The following is a 26,442-nucleotide window of genomic DNA, read 5'->3' on the forward strand; positions in this document are numbered from 1 at the left end:
CGCAGTTAAGGTATTACTTGTTAAAAACTATTACACAGAACATCACTTCACAGGTGACTGGACTATTTCTTTAATATTTCAGTTAATATGATCTGATACAAAAAGCTACTCGTCTGTAGAAATCACTCCAAGGATCGTGATACCATTTTTAATAATAAGGGTAGAAAATTGTAATGCTGAGCCCGTGCATACATCATGTTTACATAGTTTTTTGTAAGCATGCCGCTTCTGCTCAATACATGCTGCTGGTTTAACAAGCATTTTGTAAAGAAAAAAAAAAAGTATTGCTGTTGTCTATACTTAGATGTTCTGGTTTGAGGCCATCACAACCCCACCGAACTGCTGAGTGGCTCCACCACACCAGAGGATTGTCTTTCCTCGATCCTTTCACTAACCCATCATGGCACGAGGAGGCCTAAAGCGCAACAAGACAAGCTGCATTTCTCTGTTCGCATTCACTTTTTCTACTGTATTGCTGGTCTGTTTGAGTCTCTTTCTCTCTTTTTCTTTCTTTTCTTTTTTTTTTACTTGCATTGCATCCTTAGTGATGATTGACTCTCCAGGGTGAAGGGAAGCTGAATCCATGGCTCGCATTTCTAGCTTTTTGTGTAGTACAAGAGATTCTTTGTTCAATAAGTTTTGCCTCAGAGTTTGTGCTGCCTGAAGGCTATGGACGAGATTGGATATTTTTTCAGCACCATTTCAGGCTTAATTCAGCGAGCATCATGTTTCAGAGCTCGGCTGCTGTCTTCAGAGATCAGCGGTCAGTCTCGTTTCTAATAAAAGGAAGCATCAGAGTAGAACATAGAAGTCTAGTGATGTTTTTTGATCATTTATAACAACAGATATAACAAATCTTTATGATAGAAAATGGATCTTGATGAAAGAGTTTTAACTTGAGGACTCATTTACACATTAGTTTTTGTTTCTGTTTTAAAAATAAACATTGTTAGCCACAATGCAAAGTTAAAAATGCATTAATTACAGAGGCTTTTAAACTGCTATGCTTAAAAACAAGCAAGGATTGGAGGCTAGTGAATTGAAACTTTGTCATCAAAGGCAGTGAGTGACTTACATTCTTCTAAGGAATGCTAGACCTTTAATTTCAACCTGAAAACTTTACAGCTCCAAATTTAGTCTAGTTTTTATTAAAAATGTTTGAGGTTCTTTTTACTTTTTATTACACGTCTTGTGAGTTGAAGGTAACGGGAAATTATTAAGTTTCTTCTGCAGTACAAGAAGCTGTAAAAAAGTCAGAGTAAAAATAAATTTGATGTCAGTTTTGAAGCAGAAGAATTAAATTTTACTGGTCTTCAGTTGAAAGCGTCAGCATAGAAAGGCAAAGTAAGGAAATTTCTTCTGAACATCTCACACTCCTGTTGTGCAGCTCCACAAAGTATTTTACACATGGCTTTTATTATTGTTATTATTATCATTATTATTATTAGTAGTAGTAGTAGAAATAGTAGTGGTGGTTTAAGGTTCTTAATTGCCATTCACATCACATGTGGTACATTAGGTGGAACGAAATTGTGTACCCAAGGTCCCAGTTACACCCAAAAATAGCAAAAATATAAAGTGTAAAAGAAACAGTATATAAGGATCTTAGATATATGCTAAACGAACACTTAACGATATGCTAAATGATGCGCTAAAATATCTAAGATATGTGCTAAACACTAATAATGTAAAAATAATATGGTGTATTAAACAGCAGCCCGAACATGAGTCTGTCGTGAGCAGATGGGTATGAATGTAGCAGCATAAAGGCAAGAGATGAGCAGCATGGATAATCAGCAGCATAAATGTCACATATCACAAATTAAAGTGGCATTACAGTATCCTGACGCATGCTCAATAATCCAGGTAGAAAAATCTAAAAAAAGTTAAATCTGGTCCTCTGGACATTCAAAAAAAAAAAACTAAAACAAAGCAAAACAACCAAAAAAATGTAGAAACGTTTCGTCTTTCATCTGAAAGACTTCCTCAGTCTGAAGTGCTGTATTCAGCTCAGTCTATACTGACTGAATACATGGATTGTTTATTTAAAATATGACAGTATTTAAATATATATATATATTTTTTTTTTAAGGATTGATATTGGGAGTAACAGGTGATGAGTGTGATTGAAGCCTGGCACATGTCATGACAAAGTTTACTGAACTTGAACTTGAACTACTGTATCCCTACTTTGCGGTTTTTCGCTTATCGCGGGTGGGCGTGGTCTCAAACACCCGTGATAAACGAGGGACTACTGTAATAGTAGTAATAGTAGCAGTAGTAGTAATGGTAGTGGTAGTAATAATGATAGTAGTACTAGTAGAAGTATTGTGTGATTTTATAATTGGAACACACTGTGATGTGTAAAAAAAGAAAAATGACAATATATTTTTTTTAACTTCTCTTTCTGGCAAGTTTGTTGTATAATAGAAACTTCATAATAAATAATTTTGTTAAGCTACATAGTCAACTTGTTAAGTGTTAACTTATTATTTTTATATATGAATGTTTCTGTTCAGTTCCCTGAGAAGACTTCTGTTGTGACTTGGTGCTAAATAAATAAACTGAATTGAATTGAATGTTTCTGTGTAGCTACACACAAGTAAAACAGCAAGGAATGAAACTGACAACAATAATGAACAATCCAAACAAGAACAGCATTGTTGCTGTAAATATCACATAATTGCTATCATATTACACCCATATTATCAATACTGATCTGATCATTTTATTTAATCTCAAAATGTAAATTATTCATTTGTAAAATTTTGTGTGTATCGAACAAGTTTATGTCTGAATTACTGTCTAACCACTGGTGAATTTTTAAAATAAATAAATAGATAGAGAAATAAATCAATAAATAAAAAGGCATTGTAAAGTTGAATTTAATTGGTCTGCAGTGATTTATTCATCGTTTGATTTGAGTCCAACAAGATTTAAATGAGCCATTTATGTGTCACAATGGCATTTTAAATTCTTTATGTCTAGCATAAAACTGTTTCCTGTGTTGTATTAAAAAAATAAAAGATGCAAGTTAAACTGCTACAAAGTTACTTATCAGTTTTTCGATGAACAGATTAAGAAAGAATACGCTCGTACTCGCTGTTTTTGCGAATGCTTAAAGCAGACTGAAAATCAGGCTGTTCAACAAAAACATGATGCACTTGGATGACTCAAGAAAATGAAGATACACAACTTCTTTTTTTTTTTTTTGCTAAAACCTCATCAGCTTGCAATGTGCAATCAGTGGATCAAATTAAGTTTATCAAATGTTGCAAACGTGGCACTTTTAATGTTCAGTTCATTAGGAAATTGTGAGAATTTCATCGATTTGCAGTTTTGGTAAAGGCACAAGTAATCACAGCTCGGTTGCGCTTGTCATGAATCGCTTCATTTGTGTGAAACATAGGTACCACTCAAACGCGTTGCAAGCAGAGAAATATAAACGTTGAGTCTAATGGAGCATGTACTCATCACCGTCATTAGCAAAAAGGAAATAATCAGCCGGAAGAAATGAGTGGCAGGAAAATAGATTATTTTTTCTAACCACATTACTCAGAAATCTCTTGATTGCTCTCTTGCAGATTCTATTGATGACTGTCCCAGTAACTGCTTTGGAAATGGTGACTGTGTTGCCGGAACATGTCACTGCTTTTTAGGATTCAAAGGACCTGACTGTGGGCGAGGTGAGTCACTTCCTCAACCCCATCATTCAGAAATATTCTCGAGTGCTGTCCTCATGTCAGTTTGGTTTGAACCAAGGAACTTTGTCTTAAAATTGCCTTTATTTGGAGCTTAGATCAGTTTTTTAATCAACAACTTAACCAAAAAATGAAAGGCTTTAAAAATTGCAATGTTGCTAATTTAATACAACACCCCACCCCCCAGTTGTTTAAGTTTAGTATTCACACCTCAGTTGGGAAATAATTACAAACCAAACTGAAACAGTGTGTTTGACCAAATACATTTATCACTCAGTTATTAGCAAAAGACTGCTAGTGTTTTTGTTTCCATGTCTCTGTGTTTAATAATCTAAACAATTAGGAAAATATCTTGTGAATCATTTAAAAAGAATAATAGTGAAACTGTGAGAAAGTAGTCATTGGGTTGGCCTCTACAATCAATTAATTTTCAGAGTCAACTCAATTCAAGATGGCCACCACAGCAAAGTGATCTCAGCAAACACAAAACTGCTATCATTTGTCCGTTTTATATCTATTGAACTATAAACTGGTGTGATAGTAGATCAGATATGACTGATCTCCATTTCACACTCAATAAGCTGACGATGAACATAGAAAATAACAGGTACATACATACGATATTTTTCACCCTATAAATCACATTTTTCTGCATAATTTATATGCCTTGTGAGTTATACGCTAAAGCAACATATTTATGGATTTTTTTTCCATATTTATAAACCAATTTTTGGCTGAGATAGAACGGTTTTCATTCATTCTGACTGGAAATATTGACCACTACCATTTTTAACCACTAGATGGCACTCAAGTAGTATGACATGCCGTTGTGTCATGTAATAGGTAAAAGTGGCTATTAAAGACACAATCGGCTTGCCATGGAATTTTATTAAGGAAAAGTTAGACTCAGACACATCTTTGCTATAATTTTGAGCAAACAAATAATTGTTTTTAAGTGTTAATCTTGTTAAATTCTTGTTAAAGTCCTCTCGTGTATGCCCCCGCGGCCGCCATTTGGCAGCCAATCGATTTTTGGCACAACACCGGCCCACATTGACAGGTTGTAAGTGGTGACGCATAACAAATGCGACTCATCAGCGGTGACGCATAATAGATGCGACTTATACGACGAAGCGACACATTTATGGATTTTTCCACTTTAGTAGACATATTTGGACTGATGTGACTTATGGGTGGTGCGATATTTATGGCGGAAAATACATTACATACATTATCTTTACCTACTTCTTCCTTTTTGGGTCAAAAGGATGACTTGATGTGCATCTACAACTGTTTACCTTTAGGAGTCAACTAAATTCAAGATGGCCACCACAGCTAAGCAACATAACTCAATGCGTTATACCACTAATGAGCCTAAATTTGGAGTGGTAGTATCTGACAACACATCCTCAAAACACTAAGATATCATACAGAATATTGCATTAAACATAAAATATATATCTTATTCCTTCACAAGCTGCCATCTTTAATCCATGTATATTTTTATTTAGACATTTATAATATGTATCTATTTTACAAGTTCTAAAACATTCATATTCATGTCTTGCTACAATTGAAGCTGTGTCTACAGCAGGGGTCACATTCAAGTCATTTATTGTTATAAACTTAGCAGAAAAGAAACCTTTTCTCAGTTTGGTCAGACTTTCGTTGTCAGATAAAGTTGTGCTCTGCGCGCTCCATTTCAATGGATTTCTCCTCTCTGCTCTTTTCAAAGCTGCCTGTCCGGTGCTGTGCAGTGGGAATGGTCAATACCTTAAAGGTCGTTGCATGTGTCACAGCGGCTGGAAGGGTTCCGAGTGTGACGTTCCCACCAACCAGTGTATTGACATCACATGCAGCGGCCGTGGGACGTGCATTGTGGGAACCTGTATCTGCAACCCAGGCTACAAAGGGGAAAACTGTGAAGAAGGTGACAATTTCCACGTATAGTTGCCGTTACCATGAAACTATTACTGCTTGTCATCCTTAAAGTAGATCCTTAAGGAAGTGTTCTCGATTAAGCTGTTATAGCTTCAAGTCTCCAGTATTAAAGCTAGAACATCCTCTATGAAGAGCATTTTAGCCATAATGCATCAAAAAGCACTTCTTTGGACTCTTTGTTATTTTACTCCATGGATATAGGGCAGTATGCTAATCGAAACAGTGCATTTATTGTCTGAAGTTCAGACATAAAGTCTGCTGTTAATCTACGAGCATCTCCACCTTCATTCATTGTTGGATAAGGTTCGACTAGATAAGATTGAAGGAGTCATTGTGTTTGTCAGCTCTTGAAGGCTCTCATTTCAAGATGAAAAATGGACCCTGGGAGTTTGATAAATGGGGGTTTGTGACATCCATAGGCCTTCATTCTATTTTAGGTGACGCTTTAGCCAAAAGGAGTAGTGGGGGAATGTGGATGAGGGCCCTTTAACATTCTTACCTTTTTTCCATGTGACCTTCAGCCACAATGATTAATTGCCAGGAGAGAGTTTCTTGTCAGTTAGCCTCTGATCTTTGTGTCTTGTACCCAAACCATCTGCTAAGAGGCAAGAGATGCTGTTTGTCTTAGTATAACAGGCCTGCTATCCATTTATGTCATGGTAAAGGAAGTCCTGCCATGGTGTGGCCTATACTGCTCTCAGTGGCTAGACTTTACTCCCACTCTGCATCCGTGTGCCATCTGTGGGTGCCATCAAGATATTGTCTTGTTTAAAGAATGCTGACGTAATTGTATGCTGTTGCACCTTTGGTCCTTAAAAAGCAAGCCAGTCAGGGATGAACACATATTAAAAAAAACAACTTAAATTTATATTAGTATGCTAATTGAACTAACGTATATAGTGTGCAAAATATATTGGTATAAATATGCATATACATATGTTGATTGAGACTGAAGCATTGCAAAGCATGTTAGTCTATAAATTAGATTTAAGTAGGATTTCTTCATAGGGGTTTCTTGCTATAGCCTCAATTTTTGTCTTACTGTGTCTTTATAGTCGGTAAATGTAGGTTTCAAGTTTACAAACTTTTGCCTATGCATCAATGTAGCTTTTGATTTATAAAAATATGTCTTTATTAGGCTGTCTTTTCCTATTTGAAATATTTTTGTCTACAAAATGAGCAGAAAATGCCAGCATAAATGTGGGCTGAATCTGTGGGTTTGTGCCATAACACCCACTGAGCAACCAGCCATTTAATTTGCTTCTATGTAAATCTTTTTTTTCTCCTGTTTTAGAAAAAAAAAAAGACATTTTCTGTGTGTTCCCTTTGTACATTTATTGTTCATGTGCTAAGCTGGTTCTGCTTTTGAGCTGCAGCCCACTGAAGTTGTCATTCCGCTCAGGCTGAAATAAAGATGCCAGGATGGCTTTGAAAGAGATGGAAACAGCAGGTGACTGGTGTGTCTAACACTCTCTCTTTGAAACACTTTCAGTGGACTGCCTAGATCCAACATGTTCGGGCCGAGGCGTTTGTGTCAAGGGAGAGTGCCACTGCTTTGTTGGGTGGGGTGGGCCAGGATGTGAGAGTCCCAGGGCCTCCTGCATGGATCAGTGCTCTGGACATGGAGCTTTCCTGGCAGACACTGGAACCTGCAGCTGTGATCCCAACTGGACCGGCCACGACTGCTCTACAGGTAAACACTCCAATTAGGAGAGCAAACACTGGCAGGATTTCTTTTCAAGCTGTTTTAGCTCTGGTTGTTTAAAAAAAATAAACGGTTTGGTAGATCTACAGAAGCCTATTTATATCTACACACACACACATACATATATACACACATACATATATATATATATATATATATATATATATATATATATATATATATACGTATTTTGCAAGTTCTCCCACTTAGAAATAATGTAGGGGTCTGAAATTTTCATCTTAGGTGCATGTCCACTGTGAGAGACATAATCTAAAAAATAAAAAATAAATCCAGAAATCACAATGTATAATTTTTTTTAAATAATTTATTTGTGTGTTACTGCTGCAAATAAGTATTTGAACACCTGTGAAAATCAATGTTAATATTTGGTACAGTAGCCTTTGTTTGCAGTGACAGGGGTCAAAGGTTTCCTGTAGTTTTCCACCAGGTGTGCACAAACTGCAGCAGAGATTTTGGTCCATTCCTCCACACACATCTTCTCTAGATCAGCCAGGTTTCTGGGCTGTCGCTGAGGGAAGGAGGTTGTTCCCCAAAATCTCACAATACATGGTCCCGGTCATTCTCTCTTTAGTACAGTGCAGTCGTCCTGTCCCATGTGCAGAAAAACACCCCCAAAATCATGATGCTTCCACCCCCATGCTTCACAGTAGGGACGGTGTTTTTGGGATGGTACTCATCATTCTTTGTCCTTCAAACACGGCGAGTGGAATTAAGACCAAAAAGTTCTATTTTGGTCTCATCCGACCACATAACGTTCTCCCATGACTCCTCTGGATCATCCAAAAGGTCATGGGTAAACTCAAGACGGGCCTGGGCGTGTGCTGATTTAAGCAGGGGAACCTTCCTTGCCATGCATGATTTTAAACTATGACGTCTTAGTGTATTACCCACATTAACCTTGGAAACAGTGGTGCCAGCTCTCTTCAGGTCATTGAGCAGCTCCTCCCGTGTAGTTCTGGGCTGATTCCTTTCTTAGGATCATTGATACGCCACGAGGTGAGATTTTGCATGGAGCCCCAGTCTGAGGGAGAGTGACAGTCATGTTTAGCTTCTTCCATTTTCTACTAATTGCTCCAACAGTTGATCTTTTTTCACCAAGCTGCTTAGCAATTGCCCCATAGCCCTTTCCAGCCTTGTGGAGGTCTACAATTTTGTCTCTGGTGTCTTTGGACAGCTCTTCGGTTTTAGTCATATTAGTAGCTGGAGTCTTACTGATTGTGTGGGGTGGACCGGTGTCTTTATGCAGCTAACGACCTCAAACAGGTGCTTCTAATTTAGAATAATAAGTGGAGTGGAGGTGGAGTTTTTAGAGGTGGACTACAACAGGTCTACAACTAACAGGTCTTTTAGGGCCAGAATTGTTGCTGATTGGCAGCTGTTCAAATACTTATTTGCAGCAGTAACACACAAATAAATTCTAAAAAAAAATCATGCATCGTGATTTCTGGATTATTTTTTTATTTTTTTTTAATTATGACTCTCACAGTGGACATGCACCTAAGATGAAAATTTCAGACCCCTACATTATTTCTAAGTGAGAGAACTTGCAAAGTTGCAGGTTTTTCAAATATATATATATGTGTGTATATATATGTCATGTGTACTTTGTCATAGCTGATGCTGTCCAATGAAGATTGATCTATTTCTATTTGTTATCTTAGCTTTTACATGTTACAACCAAAATGAATAGCAACAACCTGTATTAATTTTAACACCTCGGTCAAATGAATGTAGTTCCTCTGCCTGATTACATGTAATTTTAGTAATTACTAGGCTTCAGTCTGAGGTAAACGTGTGTGATTTTCTTACTTGGCGTTTCTGCTTCAGTGATTATCATCAATAATCAGTCAGAGGTAACAGCTAGCAATCAAATTTGGTTAATTTTTTGTCTAATTTCTTGTCTCTTCAGAATGTAAATGCGCCACAACTGACAGCTAACATTAACAACATGCATCATAATTGAAATATCTGACAAGTTATTTGTAAAATCGCATTGTTTTGATCAATTTTGGTAATTGCTTTCCTCATCAGAGACATGAGCATTAGTGAGATTTTTTTCCCCAAAAAATATAAAAGACATGGCTTCCATACAAGCATAAATGTGTTTAATCAGTTTTCAGTTGGAAGTACACGACATGTAATCACATTTTTGACGATTTTCCTCTTAATTTAATTATTTTACAAATGGCTCAATCCCCAGTTTCTGCATGGATAGGTGACAGCTGAAAGAGGAAAAGATGCAAAGCCCAGACTATGATTCAAGATAATGCTCTTTCTTGAATTCTTCCTCTCTACACTTTTGTGCAAGGTTCACAGCTAATAATAGTTTAGGTTTTTTCTCCCCCTCTGCTCTGGAGGACTGTTCCCATTGTGTTCATTATGTCCATGGGGAGAGTTCTCTCCTGGTAGTCAAGTAAAGATGAGTGGAAGATATAGTTTTAAAGCTAGAATATTCCAACACGGAGCTCAAACGATAAAGAAAAGCCAGTAAAACGTGGGCTCAGCTCCGACAGCCAGCTTGCTCATGTTTAATAAAGATGAATTTTACTGAAAACCTCAGTGAACTCACTTATACATTGTTATAGAGCTGTCAAATGTAGTTATCCGTCAGCAATGGCTCCCAGTCTCTGCAGATGCAAAAGTTGAAGGATTTTCTTTTTTCTTTGCACTGCGGCTGAAGAACTTTTCAGTTTTACACATGAATAAAGGTTCGTACGAGTCTTTATTTGCAGTCTATTGTTGTCGGCAGATTATGGCTTCTGATAGCTCCGTTTCAACAGACTGCTGATGTGTTAATAATCAGCACGTCAGTTCAGCTTCTTGTTGAAGCTAATACAGGTGCAGAATTTTTAGACTCTTTTTTTTTTTAAATCCAGACACAGGTTTATATTCTTGCAAAACATTTCTGGAGTGACTGTTTTAGCACAGCAGCCTCTTTGATCCACGGATCCTGTTTTGTACTCCAAGCAGGCACAATGACCTATTAGGTAATCCCAAGGATTTGGAAGGAAATGGGCAGTTAGTCTGAATTTGCCTTGCAGAGAGAAAGCTCCATAAATGATGATGAGTTGGCTCTTTATCCTCCTTTATCCTGTTCATTGTAGAGCTCTCTGTGCTCTAATACAACCGTAAGCTATAATATGTGTTGGAGTCCCAGAGCAGGCATCCTTACAGACGTGTGGGGGTAAAATATGAGAAGCTTTCAACGTATTTCGGATTTATTTGATCCCACCTCCTCAATACTTTTACATCACAAGCTCATTTTCTCATGTGGCTTTGGAAAAGTCAACCAACATGTGCACAGTATGTACTAATACTTTTATTCGCTATAAAACCAACCCTGACGTTTTATGTCCTTTAAAATGAGCGCTCTAATGCCATTTTTGTCAGTCCCCCACCTCGAGGAAAGTTTGTTTACACGGTCTACAGCTGCAAATGGGAGTAGCCATTATAAAAATGTGTTATTTCTCACAGTGGACTCCTTTGACCAAAGATAATGAGCGTTTACCTGTGGGCTGCAATTGCATCTTAATCATGTTACTTATTTCCCTTTTGCTCCAAAATGTTTTAAAAGTCAGTTTCCTTCTTTTTTTTACAGACCTTTATGAATTATAATGATGCTGAGGAATGAGCAGCAAGAGACTTTTTCTTTTCTTTAACATATGTGTTAAGATCTCTCTGCAAGTTGCTTTTGTTCATTAGCACCTTGCGTTTAATTTGATGTTACCTTGAGAGAGAGTGGAAGCTGGCGTCTTGGTGAATGGTTCATGAGCGGACTTCGTCGTCAACAAGCCGTTCTAATAACTCGAAAATTTCTGTTTGTGTACCGCTGTGCTTAAAAGTCTTTGCAGGCAATTATTTGGACACCGCTAGAATACGTAATAAATCAGAAGTAAGTAATAAAATAAACATTTGCATAGTTTGTGCTTATATGTAATTAGCAGGGGGGAGGATTTTGTTCTTTTTATTTTGAAAAGGTTTTCAAGACGTTTACGCCGTGTTATGGTTTGTGGCTGAAAACACCACTCAAATTTAATTAGTAACAATGACAAAATGGGCACTGTAAAGGCTGTAATTGACTTGTTAAAAGATTTTACCTCCAGTTTGGTCCCCTGTGGTCATATTTGAATTGGCTTGGCTAATAAGCCAAGAATAATATTGTCCATTATTGCACATATGACTAAGCCCCTGTTTTTTTTTTTTTAAACTACAGAATGGTTAATAAAGAGGTTAACATTTTAATCAGAATTATAAGTAATCTGCTAGTGTTTAGTTGCTTTGAGCTTTTGGCTACTCAAGTTCATGAGATGAGGCTAATGTCCTGGGCTCTATCAGAGCAGGGAGGTCTTTCAGCTGCCACACAATAACCTCATCCAGGCTTTACTGTGGCTCTGTCTCTCATTTTCCTTCAATCCATGAATGCACGCCTTCCTCTGCTAGACGGCACTTAAAGAGAATAAAAACAGCATATTGAAATCCTATGCCTTAACTCATTCTAAAGATTTGTGCCTCCTGCCTCACAGCCCACAGCAGAGCATGTGCCAAAGCTATGAGCTGTGCATGTATTTAAAGAGAAAAAAAGAGGAAATAACATTTATAGCTTATTCCAAATGGCGTTGCTTAATGGAGTGCTGGATTTGCAGCCGTTCCTGCAGCTACAGCTGTGCGTTTCTTTCTCTTTACCTCCTTTGTGGGATAAAAAGGTGTATCAACAAAGAGAGGAAGGGGTGACGAAAAGAAGCAGCCCTCTAAGGCCACCGCAAACCTTGTCTTCGCTCGGTAATGGACTTATTAGATTTGTATTGTCAAAAAGGATTGCCCCTATGAGGTGCAGGAATTTCTTTTCAGCTGCCATCAGACAAGGTAGTGAAGCGTGGCCGTCTTTCTCTGACAATAACTTCTGGATTTGTCTTTTTTTTTTTCCACCCCTGTTGCCTTGTCCCATCACCGCCTCGTCTTCCCTTTCCATCCCATTCTCCCCCAAACGCCGCCCTCCCCCTCCTTTCTTTCTTTCTGTCTGTCTTCCCATTCCTTTTTTTGTTCCTTTTTCTGTGTCCCTGTCTCCCACAGAGATTTGTGCAGCGGACTGTGGTGGCCATGGCGTTTGTGTTTCAGGCACCTGTCGCTGTGACGACGGATGGATGGGCACCGGGTGTGACCAGAGGGCGTGTCACCCGCGCTGCAACGAGCATGGCACTTGCAAGGATGGCAAATGCGAATGCAGTCCAGGCTGGAACGGAGAACACTGCACTATTGGTAGGATGAGAGGAGGCTTCGGTTTGGGTGGGGGGTTGGTTGGAGCTATATGTCTGTGTTTGGTTTGGGGTGGAGGTGGGTGGTGCCGACAAAGGCACATACGCTGCCACCCTGCCTGTGTGTGTATGACGCGTTGGGTGTGAGGGGAAGCATCCAGTTGGAGAAAGGAGGAGAAAGCATGCTTAATTGAATTTGTGCGACTCGGTAAAGCATGAACAGGTTTACTCAAGGATCTGAGGCTTGCCTTCATGCATTTTAATGTGGGAATGTGCTAAGGTGTTTTTTCATTTTTACTCATCCGTTTCCTCATCTCTTCCTCCGCTCCCTTTCCATTTATTGCTACGTTCAAATGCTGACTTTTGAGTCATTGTGAGCAGGTCAACCACTGCTTTCCCCCCTCTGTGTTTGCACTAATGCTTGTTTTTCCTATAAGTTTTTGTATATTTAATGTTTTAGCATAAGGTGCCAATTATTTTTAGGTTGAATTTTTTTACCTTTCTTTGCTTTTTTTATTATTATTTAGGCACAACAAAGAGCAATTGTAGCTCTTAAAATCAAGCACAACACTTAAAATAAGCTTTCACTATGTCTGTATTTTAGAGATCCAAAATAAGTTGCCCTCCTGCCGTCAATAGTTTTTTCATTTTTATTTCGTGTTCCACTAATTTGAAAATGCATCCATAGAGTCCTGTTTTAAAAAAAACGAACTATGCAGTAGTTGACTTCTGTTTGTTTAGTTTTAAATGCTTGCATCTTAAAAGGTAGCATGGAAACATTTTCATCGAGTACGCTGAATTTTTTCAAGGCGTTACTCTTTGTATGAAATCATAAAAACAAGCAATTAAAGGAGTAAATTATATCTGATTTGGTTTTTGTCAAACCTCAACTCACCAGCAGCAACAATGCAGAGAATGAGTGATATGATGTCGATTCATTCAACCTTTATTTATACACGTTAAGCCCATTGAGCCTCGGGGACTCATTTACAAGAGGGACCTGGTTTTAACAAAGAGTGATGACAACAATAGACAATCATAAAGGATGCTTACAAATTGAGAATAACAAATGGAAATAAAATGGTATTTAAAAAAACGTAACAAAAAACAATAGGTTGTAAGGCGATGTAGAAAACTAAAAACAAGAACATGTCTGCATTGGTTTTCCCCAGGAACAGCAGATGTTTGAAGCCACTGATTACCACTTTGTGTTTCTGTTTGTACATCAGCTTTATTTTTCTTTTGCTGGGTTTGACACTGAGTTTACTAAATATTAATAAAAAAATATTAATAAAACATTATATACCTTTTCATCTCTTTTATATTTAAGAGAAAGCACCTATACTTTATAAATTCATGCGTCAAAACTCTCTCAACTCTTACAATCAGTCTCCCAGCTGAAGAAATGTTTGAAAGTAATGCATGACATCACAATAGAGGGCCAAGATGGGGTAGAGGCAGGGAAGCTGACCTGGGACTCGAAAGCCCCAGGCCCCAGCCATTACCACATGCCATGGCGTCTCTGAGCAAGACACCCAATCCCTAATTGCCTTCCGGGACCATTGCCCCACCTGGTTGTACTCCAGGTGTGATGGATTAAATGCAGAGAACCAATTTCGCCATTGTATGGGAACATACGATGACACCACATAGCACTTTACTTTACAATAGTGTATAAAACTCAAATAAAATAATGTAGGTCTAGCATTATTAAAGGAAAGTGCTTCATCCACTGCCTTTCATGCCAGTTTTCAACTAAGATTGTCTTATTTTGAGAAATAGTGAAGTGTTAGATAATTTGGTCAAACCTTGAGAAAAACATGTTCAAAGAAATGTGTTATGAATAACTCTCAGCTACCATCATATCACATTTTAGCTCAATATCTTTAAAACTGACTGACTTGTAGCTGTTTTTGTGTTCGATAATGTTGTGCAATAGTGTTTACTGTGGCGGCCATCTTCATTTGGATTGACACTAAAATTTAAATGTATGCAGATGCACAGGAATTGACTATTTCCTGAAAATTTTATTAAAACCTATTCAGTGATTCATAAAATATTTTGCGTATAGAGTTGGACTCCAATCAGTTGAGACAAATTTTTAAAAAGATGCTGAGCAATCAGTTAGAGCTTCGAAAATACATTAGGGATCTGCAGAATTGACTGAATTATAACAACATTTTGTGTTTGTCACAGTCAGTGGGCTGCGGCAGCCATCTTTTATCGAGTTGTGTCCAAAGGTTAATCAGAAGTGCATCCACTAATTACTTTCTGCAAGTTTGCCTAAATTCTTCTCAGTGGTTCAAGAGATATTTTAATAGCAGACAAAAAACACAAATGTACACACATAGACAAAAACATAATCATCCTTTTTTTTTTTTTTTGCCTTTCTAAAGTTTGTGATTAAAATTGCAGCATGCCTAGTTGCCTATTTATTTTATAATTCTGTGATACAGCTGCTAAAACATCACCAGGAAAAAGCAACTTAATTACCATTTTTTTGTTCACAATGACCAATATGATGCTCATATTTCAGAAAAAAAGTTAAAATCTTGATAATTCTGACTGATTATGACTAAAAGCTGACAACTGTCAAAGAACCTTACTTCACAGTGTTCTCATATGTCTCAAAGTAGTGCTGCCTGAGTACAGAGCCTTGAGTCGGTTTGTGAATGTTTTATATGCTGGCCTTACATTATTGATAGCTCTTTTATAAAGGCCATATTGAGATCACCGTTCAACAAGAATATCCCTCTGTGTCTTCCATTAACATGCCAAAGATCTCAATTTAAATCAATTTTCATCACTGAGCACTCCGTGTTGACCCTGGGCCCCGTGCAGGAGGTCTGGTTTGGTCCCACATTTCAACAGGACCTCTCGTGACCTCACAGTCTGCAGATGTGTGTCAAGATTAAAAGAGCTTTTCCTTGAACATCACAACCTCCATCCAGTACGACATTGCTTAAAAGATTTAAGGATTGTAATATGTGCATCAATCATGGTGCTTTTGAAATGGTCCCTGGAGGTATTGAGCCGATCCCAGCATTTAATAAACAGGAACAGACTGAAACGTTCTTTCTGAAGATTTTACTTTCGTGTCTGCTTTTTTTTTTGTCTTTCTCTTCCTCTGTGTTCCACATTTTCCTCTGTTTGCTCTCCATCTCCATCGCTTTTTTGTGTGTGTGTGTGTGTGTTGGACTATGTTTGATGTGTTGCCCTCAATGCATGCTTGTTATGCTTCACGACAGCAATTTTCCTATTTTTTATTTAAATTTACTTTTTGTAATGTAAACTAACACATTGCCCTGCTGTCCTTTCATGGAAGTGACACTGTTCAAACCTCCCTTAAATGTCTTGTCTTTTATCTCTCAAGCTCACTATCTGGATAAGGTAGTGAAAGGTATGGCATTCCTCCTTCAATGTATTTTGCTCTCAACCCATTGTAACTCCAGTCAGCATTAAAAAAAATCACGCAAAAACACACACACCCTGCTCTTTTTCTGCAGTGACTGATTCTAACACTTCCTCTTGTCCCAAAGGTAGTATCTCATTGGGCTGCAACTAGTCGGTGAACAGTATTCACGAAGGAGTCTTCAGGATGTTCTGCAACCTTTGCAGGGTTTCCCAATTTCCGTACATGAGTCCTGTCACTTGGGTTTTGAACATGTCCCCAAAAATTTGTGTGACAGTTTGGCTTTCAACAAAGGCACATAATCATTTTGGACATTTCAAACTATTTTAATTTTGTTGAAGCATCTCAAATCAGTCTCAAGAGCATTAGAGGGGTGTATATTAACACTTGCAAGAGTGCTGTCCTCTGACAGAGAACAATTCCATCTCTGAAAACTACCATTCACCCATCAATCCTCTGCCACGTATTCACGAGTGGGTCTGGAGGCAACAAATATAGGAGGGAAAACCCAGATATTTTCTCCTCAGTGACACTCTCCAACTCTTCCTGGGCAATCCTAAGGCATTCCCACGCCATAGAGGACATGTGCTATAATTCCCCCAGTGAATTGTGTCTCCTCCCAGTTAGACATGCCTGGAAAACCTCCAAATAAAGGCACACGGGACATTCTGATTAATGCAGATGCCTGAACCACCTCAGTAGATAGCTTTTGATGCAGAGGAGCAGCTGCTCTACTCAACTCCTACTGGATGATGCAGCTCCTCGCTCTATCTCTAAGGGTGAGCCTGGTCACCCTATGGAGGAAGCTTCCTTCCTTCCTTCCTTAGATAAATATCTTTACTAATTGGCATTTATAATATTTGTGAATGTTTCTGTTCAATGCCCTGAGATAACTTATGTTGTGACTTGGTGCTATATAAAGAAACCGAGTTGAATTGAAACACTTGCATGCAGTTTTGCAAGTGATGCTCACAAAAACTGAGCTGTGATTTTCCATAACCGACTGTTCAAACACAGCTGCAGGGCTTGCTGATCATTTGATCTCAAATATTTAGAGCTCAGTAATATTGCAAATGAAAAGTCCCCTTTTTTCTCACAATTTTGAGTTGTCAACTAGCCTCTAACAGTCACAGCCCAATAAGATACAACCCTATGCAAGTCATTCTACAGATCCTCACTTCTCATCACCTTTTTTTACCATATTGTCTCATAGTAACTTCCACTTAGCACCTTCACACCTGTTGAGTGAACTTGAGCTGCTTTCTTAATGTTATTGTTTGGTCTGTGTGCATCCTTGCTTTCTCTGTTGGGGGATGTTGGGGAAAAGGATTCATAACTTGTGCCATGAATTATAGATGAGTGTACAGCAACTCTGTGCAGGGCCTGATAGGTGCTGAGGCTGCATCCTCTCTAATTAAAAGAGTTCATGGTCTGGTTGGCGCAAGGCAAGCAGGGATGGAGGTTTTGCTGCAACCCTGTCTGTCTGCCACAAGCAACCCCCCACCCCCCAATCTCACTGTGTTCTTGGTTATAGACCACCTGGCATAAAGAGAAGCTGCCAGAGGAGTACTTCGAACATTTGCAGCCTCACGTCTGGAGCTGTTTTAGGCAGGCTTGGGAAGGGCTCTGCAGGGGCTTCTCTCTGAAACTACTGCCAATTAAGTTGAAATGGTGCCAACTGAGAGTGGGTCTCTATTTATCCTTATAACAAACATTATGAGCGACGTAGCTGTCCCATCTTCGCTGGACTAGCCAGAGATGTTTTGTGCATTTGTTCAATAAATGGAAAACTAAACCAAATTGTATATGAGGAGAGGCACGTTACAAGGGTTTTTAACCTTCAAGAACAGATGCTTTTTAAGGACAAGATTTACTCTTTTATGCATTTTTTTTTTTTACGAAAAATTATGCATTTCATTCATTGTCAACATTTTTAAGCAATATTGGTAGTGCCATTAGCAAAAATTGGCACAAAACATCTAGAATAGTCTACTGCACAGATGACTGTTGAGGCTAAGAAAAAAAAGTTAGGAGATTATATTGTAAAGTAAATATTTGGCTGCACTGTGAGTTTCAAGTTATATAGTATAATGCCATCTTTTTTTCTGGCTCATCCAATCAATTCATTCAACCTTTATTTAGACAGTTAATCCCATTGAGCCTCGAGGACTCATTTACAAGAGAGACCTGAAAATTGGCTCGTCTACGTTCTAAACATTTTGTTTATTCACCACACCTGCCTCTCCTCTTGTCCTTCTCTTCCATTCCCCCAGTCCTGTTTTATCTGTGTGATGTAAGAACATACAGTAGAGACAGCTGCTCCCGTCTCTTTCGTTGATAAAATGGGTCAGCTTAGCTTTCTCTCTATCAAAGCAGCCTGCTAACAACACAATCTGTGACAGACTTGTGTGTTTGATATCTGTAGATTTTACCCTCTGCCTTCGCGAGGGGATAAATAGCATAATGTATCAGATAAATGTCAAGCAGGGGTGGAAAAATTGGCTAGATAATCCTCTGTTCTGTGCCCTTGTGAAGACCTATCCAAAGAGAAAACAATGAAGTGTTTCACCTGTCATTCTGCTCTAGACTGCTTTAGATCCCCCGGGGTTGCAAAGCCCAGAAATACAGTTGGGTGACCTCTGCTTTAAACAACAGAGCCAAACCTTTCAGACTGAACGGCTTTATCGAGCTTTCTGCCACTGTTTATGACAGAGGATGCTCTCTGCCTTTAGGGCCTAATCTGTTTGATTGCTAGGAAAAGTATGAGAACAAGCTTTTTTTGGTAGCACTTTTTTTTTTTTGCAGAAGTCTAGTTGTAACACTGCATTCCAAAAAAAAAGATTAAAATCCTAAATTGCATAAAAATGATCCAATTGTCTTGACACAATACCAGGATATGCACCACTGCTTTCAACACACAGCTGCAGTCGCATAGGTACAGGCTAATCTACTGTAGTAATAAGTGAATATTGATTTAGAAGATCTCTTTTATCTGCTTTTACTGCGAAGGGATATTAAAGCTTCACAAAAGCTGTATCAAATTAATCAACTTTAGCTCAGGGTCATTATAGCTGCTCTCGTCCATTTAAAATCTTTACATGACTTTAGTTTATTGATGCCAGAAAAAAAGATTAGCAAAGAACCATCATCATCAGCCAGCCCACATTGTTAAAAAAGTGTTTTGTGGTTGGTGTGCACAAACAACATGCATTCATAACTGAAGCTTAATAATATTTGTTTGTTAACTTTTGTTTTTATCCTATTTTATGTCACAGAGGGCTGCCCTGGTTTGTGCAATGGCAATGGTAGGTGCACTCTGGGTAACAATGGCTGGTACTGTGTGTGCCAGCTGGGCTGGAGGGGCACTGGCTGTGACACCTCAATGGAAACTGCCTGCAGTGACGTCAAGGACAACGACGGAGGTAAAAAAAAATCACAAATGAGACAACACCATTCCTTCTGACCATGCGCTAAGATGTGATTTATCTGTAAAATATTCCCCACATCTGAGCTTGAAAATACTCTTTACCTGCTCCGTGTAGTTTTTTGTAGGCCGTTCTGATTTTATTATTCATATATAGATCCAATAACAATCAAACTTGTCTCAAGATGCTGCACATATCTCGGCGCCTCAAACCCCAAGAGTAAAGTTGGTTATAACAGGAAGAAAGAGACGAGGAGACTAGAAATCAAAAGCAAGCATGTAAATATCACACACACGCATATCAAAACATAACATAGATGCAACAAATACAGTCATGGGGGGTTACGTTCCAGAGACCCCCGCGGTGGGTGAAAATCTGTGAAGTAGCAGCGTTATATATCATTTATATCAGTGTTTTTCCTAGATAACTTGCCATGGTGCGGGGCGGGGCACCCGTGATTTTTGTCAGGGGGTGGAGAGATGTCTGAGCTGCCCCGGTGTTTGTGCCGATGTGAGAGAAGAGGCAGCGTGAGTGCAGCCTTTAGCTTTTAAGCTAGCGCGCCTGTAATGCGTGCAGCTAGCTTAGCGCTACATCAGTGCAGAGGGAGGGGGCGGGGTTTCGATTTGACACGCAGTTCAGTTTGGTGGGCGGGGCGCCCTGTTTGTATAATGGTAGGGTAAACACTGTATTTATATTTAATGCTTTATTAACATTTCCCACTCTCTTATAAACACTTCCTTTGCTCTTAAACACTTTGGCGATCGTGATAAAGATGATTACGATGAAATGAATGTACAGTACACAAAATATAAAAAACTGGGTTTTAAAAAACGTGATAAAGTGAATCTGCAAAAAGTGGACCACAATACAGTGAGGGACCACTGTACAAATGTGACAAGGCAACAAACCTCCATTATGTGCATGCATTGTTCAAGGTTATTCTTAAGGATCCATTCATTCTCTGTTCATTGACTAAAATGGCCAAGTGAAAATCAAATATTTACATTCAAATGCAAAAAGTGTTTTTTGGTTCATATTTTACTGTGCCTGACCTTAGCAGGACCATGAAGTATCTGTGCATTTAGTCAGTTCTAACCTTTACATTTTACTTCTGGTCCCAAAACTCCAAAATGGCTGTGACCGAATAAAAGTAAACCATCACCATAAATCAGATGATATCACCACTTTTTTTTGTCTGTGTGCACAGAACAGACACAGTTGACCAATACAGTACAGTATATATACAACAAAGGGGATTTTGCCCATGTATAAAATAGAGAAAACCATCCTCTGAAGTATTAATGAAGGAAGTCACCTGGACAACTTTTTTTTTTTTCTTTAAAGCCTGATGCCTTGAACACAGGCTGGTCTCTGGGGGAGGTCCTTGCTTCCTCCTCTAACTAGCCCTGAGCAGAGCCAGGCATACATACAAAGCCAGCCAGGGGGCTGTGGTGCTCTTGAGGCCAAGTGGAAAACGTGACTTTCTTTTTTTCCAGGCCTGATTCTTCGTCTTGAACTAGGCACAAGCCCCCCTTATTTATACAGGGGCAGTTTGTCTTCCCATCACTTCACAGGGACCACACTGCTCTCAACTGCAAAAGCAGGGTGCTGCATGGGATTTGACTGACTCCTGACAGCAGAGTTTATTTTTATCACCCATCTGGCCAGATATGCTACTGAAAGCAAAGGGTTTAGGGAGTCCAGTGACCCACTTCAACAAAGTAAAGTGCATTGCAAAGCAACTCTTGCATTGTTGCAAGACATTATCTTACTTGCTGATAGAGAAGCATGAACAATGTTTATATCCCTTATGATTTGAATATACAGTGGTGTTCAGCATTTTAGATACTTAAAAACTTCAACTAAAACATCTGACTTTGAGCTTGAGCTTCTAAATTGTATTTTAAAAAAATCACATTATTTGTATTAGAATTGCAAACTCCTCTGTGCTAATAAAGAATGGAAAATAAATGCAATGCTCACTGCTTTGAAAAGTTCAGATCCTGGAAACCTCCTAGACTTCCATTGAAGCACAGAGGATGAAAGACCTATCTTTAAAATAAAAATTAAAAAAAATGTTTCACCCAGTACTACTGATACCAGTTGTCTTAGATTTATAAAAGTTTTTCACATAATTTAAACTGATTTATACGTTTTTTTACGGTCCAGTGCAGTTTTGCATGTTTTGCAGGCGACAAACAAACAGTTAAGTATCCATCACACTTATTACACCATTATTGCAACACATTTCATTGTGTTTAGGTGCAATGACAATAAAGGTCTAGTCTATTGTTATGTAGAAACAAAATGTAGTTAAACATTAAAAAAAAATGCAACAACATATATGGTAAAAACCAAAGTAAATTGATGGTTAATCTCAGCATTTCAACATATGTAGCTTTAAATTGAAGACATTTTACATTTTCTCCTTACTAAAAAGTGAATTAGTGTTAATCATCAGATACATTCTGCAGCACAACAGATAAAAGATCTCGAGTTAAAAAAAAAAAAAATTTGATGTTAAGAAAAACACAAAATAAATCAAGCTGTCCTACAAAAGCAAGTTAAATGGTTTGGAGCACTTTGAACTCAAAGTTTAATTTATTTGAAGAGATAAAAGCGATTATATCAGCACTAATCCAATCCAGTAGTTTTATTAATTAATCAATAAAACTATTCTGCTTTGTTATGTGCCGAAATGTTTTTCAAAGTCTGTATAACCTTGGCTTTTTTTCCTTTTTTTTGCCAGGTGTGTGTCCTTGCTGCTGTTTAATGAGCGTTCTGTGTGTGTGTAACCTTTTCAGATGGCCTGGTGGACTGCATGGATCCAGACTGCTGTCTTCAGGCAACCTGTCACACCACTTCTTTGTGTGTGGGCTCGCCGGATCCCCTGGACATCATCCAGGAAACACAGATGTCCTCTGCACAGAGCAACTTGCAGACTTTCTACGACCGAGTGCGCTTCCTTGTGGGCAAGGACAGCACGCACAGCATCCCCGGAGCAAACCCCTTCGATGGCAAGTGAGTGACGAAGTACTCTGAAAAAGACACCACCCCAGGGGTTCCCAAACTTTTCTATGCCATGGCCCCCCAAACAGCATTAGCTTCTGGCCAAGGCCCCCCTCTCTCAAACCCACAAACAATGCTACAAAATATGTAAAGAAACAAACTTTTAGAATGTTTTAACTTTTATTCACTATATTCAATTCATTATTACAGCTGCTGAGCATAACATGTTTTTAACTAACATGTTTTAAACACGGGCAGCACGGTGGCGCAACTGGTAGAGCTGCTGCCTCTCAGCGAGCAGGTCCCTGGTTCAAACCCCGGTCTAGGGGCCTTTCTGGGTGGAGTTTGCATGTTCTCTCCGTGCATGCGTGGGTTTTCTCCGGGTACTCCGGTTTCCTCCCACAGACCAAAAACATGCATGTTAGGCTGATTGGTAACTCTAAATTGTCCTTAGGTGTGAGTGAGAGAGTGAATGATTGTTTGTCTCGTTTGTCTCTGTGTGGCCCTGTGATGGACTTGCGACCCGTCCAGGGTGTACCCCGCCCCTCGCACAGTGATTGCTGGACATGGGCACCAGCGACCCCCGTGACCCAAAATGGAATAAGCGGGTAAAGAAAATGGATGGATGGATGGATGTTTTAAACACTGTATTATATTCCCACTGAAAAAAATAACTTTTCAACAAACTGTTGACCAGAAGAACAAAACTAAATAAATCTAACCTCTCTCTCAAGTGTGTTTATCTGTAAATGACAGATACAGATTGCCCTAGTGGGCATTTATTATTATTATTATTATTAATTTTTATTTTTGCTTTTTTTATCTTCTTTTCTCCAGCTTTTCTGGGGGCCCCCCTAGCGTCCCCTGGGCTGCGGCCCCCACTTTGAAAAACACTGCACTACCCTACCTTGATATACTTTTAATAACTTCTCACTCCCATGCAACAATTTAATCGTTTGTTGTGCCAGAATACCTCCAGATGCAGGAAGAGGGCCACCTGCATCATGAAGGACCCCACTCACCCAGCACACACACTTTTTGCCCCACTCCCCTCAGGCAGGAGGTTAAGGAGCATTAAGTGTAGAACCACTAGACTGAGGAACAGCTTCTACCCTGAGGCTGTTAGACTCATGAATCTCTAACCAGAATAATCACTGTGAAAAATCACATCATGTTGCTGCTGATCTGTTTCACGTTGCTGCTGATCTGTTTCATGTTGCTGTGTTCATTCGTACTCATCTGCTCACACAGACTCATGTTCGTGCTGCTGTTCGGCGTATTGTTTTTTTATGCTACTAGTGCTTAGTGTATATTTAGTTGATGGTTTTATTAGTTCATATCTTAGATCTTATTACTGTTTTTCTTTTACATTTTATTGTTGGATGTACCTGGGACCCTGTGTACATAATTCTGTTCCACCAGATGTGTCACATGTGGTGTGTATGACAAGTAAAGAACCTTGAATACTTGAATCCTTGAATAGATGAGTGTGATCTAATGGCTACATTGTCTGAATGTAACAAAAACTAAGTCATTCAGAACTGTAGGGTTTCGAGGTATGGTCCCATCTGACAAATCTCCAAAGCAACACGTACAATAGTTCAGTTACAGTCCAGAACCACATTTTGCCTTAATGCCACACATGCACAGTTGTATTCAAACACTGAAAGGCAGTGTTTGAGAGCTGGTAAAGTGCTATCATTTTCAATCAGATCAAATCTTCTAAGAAGGGGAAGCAGCTGTGATCAGTAGAGGCTAAAATGGGCAAAGACCGGTGGCGTTCACTGCTGAAAGGATGATGGACAGATGATGATGGACAAACATAGAATGTGGCAAAGCAAAGAGCGCTCATCTGAAAGAAAGGCATCTCATATTCATGTATTGTGATTACTTTTACTGTAATCCATCTGAGGCCCACTCCCACAGGCAGAGCTCATGACACCCCAGCCGTGGAATATGAGATCCTTTTATATCAGGCAGGATAGCAATCAGAATCCCTTAAGATTGCCCTGATGTTTTTTTTTTTTTTCTCTTCTTCTTTTCATCTTTAATCGCTTGTGTGGCAGCGTCACCTATTTGCATACTACTTGCTTATGTATCTCTCACATCTTAGAAAATTATACAAATGTGGAAGAAACAGTCAACACAAAACAATAGAAAATAAGATAAGATTGTGAATATTTGAACATTTATGGAAGGAAGAATAGTGTCAAATTAGGAATTTACTTATATACATATATATACACATATATATATATATATGTATATATTCAATTATTATTATTTAGTTCACTTTTATTTCTAGTTTTTGTGTTTTACAAAGGTTGGCAGTCTCGACCTCTTTTTTTTGTTAGACGAAAGTGGATTGATAAAAACTGAATCAGGATTCTTTGTGTTGTTACCCAGAATGCTTCCTGATTGAATGCCTTTCCCCTCCAACTCGTTGTTTGCAGTAAAAATATTGACTTTTAATTTCTGTTCAAGAGTTCAACAAGTAAGGTATTTTCAAAATGCATAATAGATGCAGACATTTAGAAAAAATAGGGCAACCTATGGCTGATTTATGAAACCTGTTTGTTTGGTATGTTTTGGCCCATAAATATAAGAACTGAAGCTTCAGATATTGTAATCTACTAGGTTATGAAAAGTGAAAAACAGAAGTAACTGCCTGTAATGGAGTGATGTTGGGGGAGGTTTGGCTCAGTGGTTGGAAGGCACTTTTCCTATCATAGAGATCAGCTAAAGTGTTTGTGAGCAAGACATTGCACCTGAAGATGCTTATCAGAGTGAAAACGTAAAAGCGCTGTATATAGATAGTATTAAATGCATAATAAAACATACTAGGTGGGTTAAAAAGGTGCTATTTGAGTGTGCTTTGACCCAGGGGGCCGAATGCAGATGTGTACACACCTGTCCTACTGTTTACTGAAGACTTCCTATGAATACAGTTCCAAGCACAAAGTTACTTTCGCATTCCTTGATTAAAATACAACATAGTTTATTTTGTAGTTGTCCTTTTTTTTAAGTTAGTAAATGTCAAGTCATTTCAGGGACTAAAGAAGTACAGAAAAAAGCACTCCTGTCATGAAAAATACCCCCAAGTTATTGGAAAAGTATTGACAAAAAGTTTGTCGTACTATGCTAAATGGAGCCATTGTAGATTGTTTAAAAAAAATGGTGCCAACCACCTTTTCTTAGACGTTCCTTAATCTAAATTAAAAGCAGAGTGAAAGTGGTCAATTGCACTTTATCGTTTCGTATTTGGATTGCGAGGTTTTTAAACATGTATTTATTTCCTTGGTATTTAAGCTAAGAATGAATCTCAATAGAGCTGATAGCTTCATGTTGTGTTTTTGTGTCACATTTGTTCTTTTAATGGCTTTAACATTGCTTTTTTTTTTGCTATTTTTATCTTTCACTGAATTATAAACACTTTGGTCAGCTTCTGTTACTTTTAATATGCTTTAGAACTAAAACTAACTTTGAACGGCAGACATCAACCTAAACAATAAACCAATCAGTCGTCTGTAGTTCTTATATTAGCATAATTCTTGTTTCAGTTATTATACATATCTGTGTATGATCAAGCATGGGTAGCAGCTCATTTAGCAGTTTAACGAACAAATAAAATCTGTGGATTACGTCAGAGCATTGACACTTGCATCATATTCTCCAATCCTGTTTATTTCTTCATTCCGTGGTGATGTCAGCAGATACTTGAAGCGCTATGACATTTTCCTCCCATTGACATTTTTCTGGCTCTCAAGAACCACTCAACATTTTGCAGTGGACAAAGGAAGAGGCATGGAGGTTTGAGTAATACTCGTGTCTCTCACATAAGATGCAGCCATAAATAAGTAAAATGAAGAGTCCAGAGATGAGCTGCAAGATCCCAGGCCTCGGCTCACCTAAAAATATCAGTGATAATCTATTATTCATGCTTGGTATTCATTTCCCACCCGCTGACAAATATGAG

General features: G+C 38.5%; 1 protein-coding gene across 1 annotated transcript in view; it reads left to right on the forward strand.

Moving 5' to 3' along the window:
* The window catches only part of tenm4 (teneurin transmembrane protein 4), a 209,579-nt gene that overhangs the window by 125,256 nt on the left and 57,881 nt on the right, over positions 1-26,442 (forward strand). The window contains exons 11-17 of the mRNA XM_037677631.1: positions 3,585-3,686; positions 5,437-5,631; positions 7,135-7,335; positions 12,439-12,624; positions 15,994-16,020; positions 19,308-19,454; positions 22,262-22,478. Of these exons, the coding sequence (XP_037533559.1) occupies positions 3,585-3,686; positions 5,437-5,631; positions 7,135-7,335; positions 12,439-12,624; positions 15,994-16,020; positions 19,308-19,454; positions 22,262-22,478 (1,075 nt within the window). The remainder of the gene's footprint in view (positions 1-3,584; positions 3,687-5,436; positions 5,632-7,134; positions 7,336-12,438; positions 12,625-15,993; positions 16,021-19,307; positions 19,455-22,261; positions 22,479-26,442) is intronic.

This window comes from Nematolebias whitei, chromosome 6 (genome assembly GCF_014905685.2).
Source record: "Nematolebias whitei isolate Nwh7 chromosome 6, NemWhi1, whole genome shotgun sequence".
Lineage (NCBI taxonomy): Eukaryota > Metazoa > Chordata > Actinopteri > Cyprinodontiformes > Rivulidae > Nematolebias > Nematolebias whitei.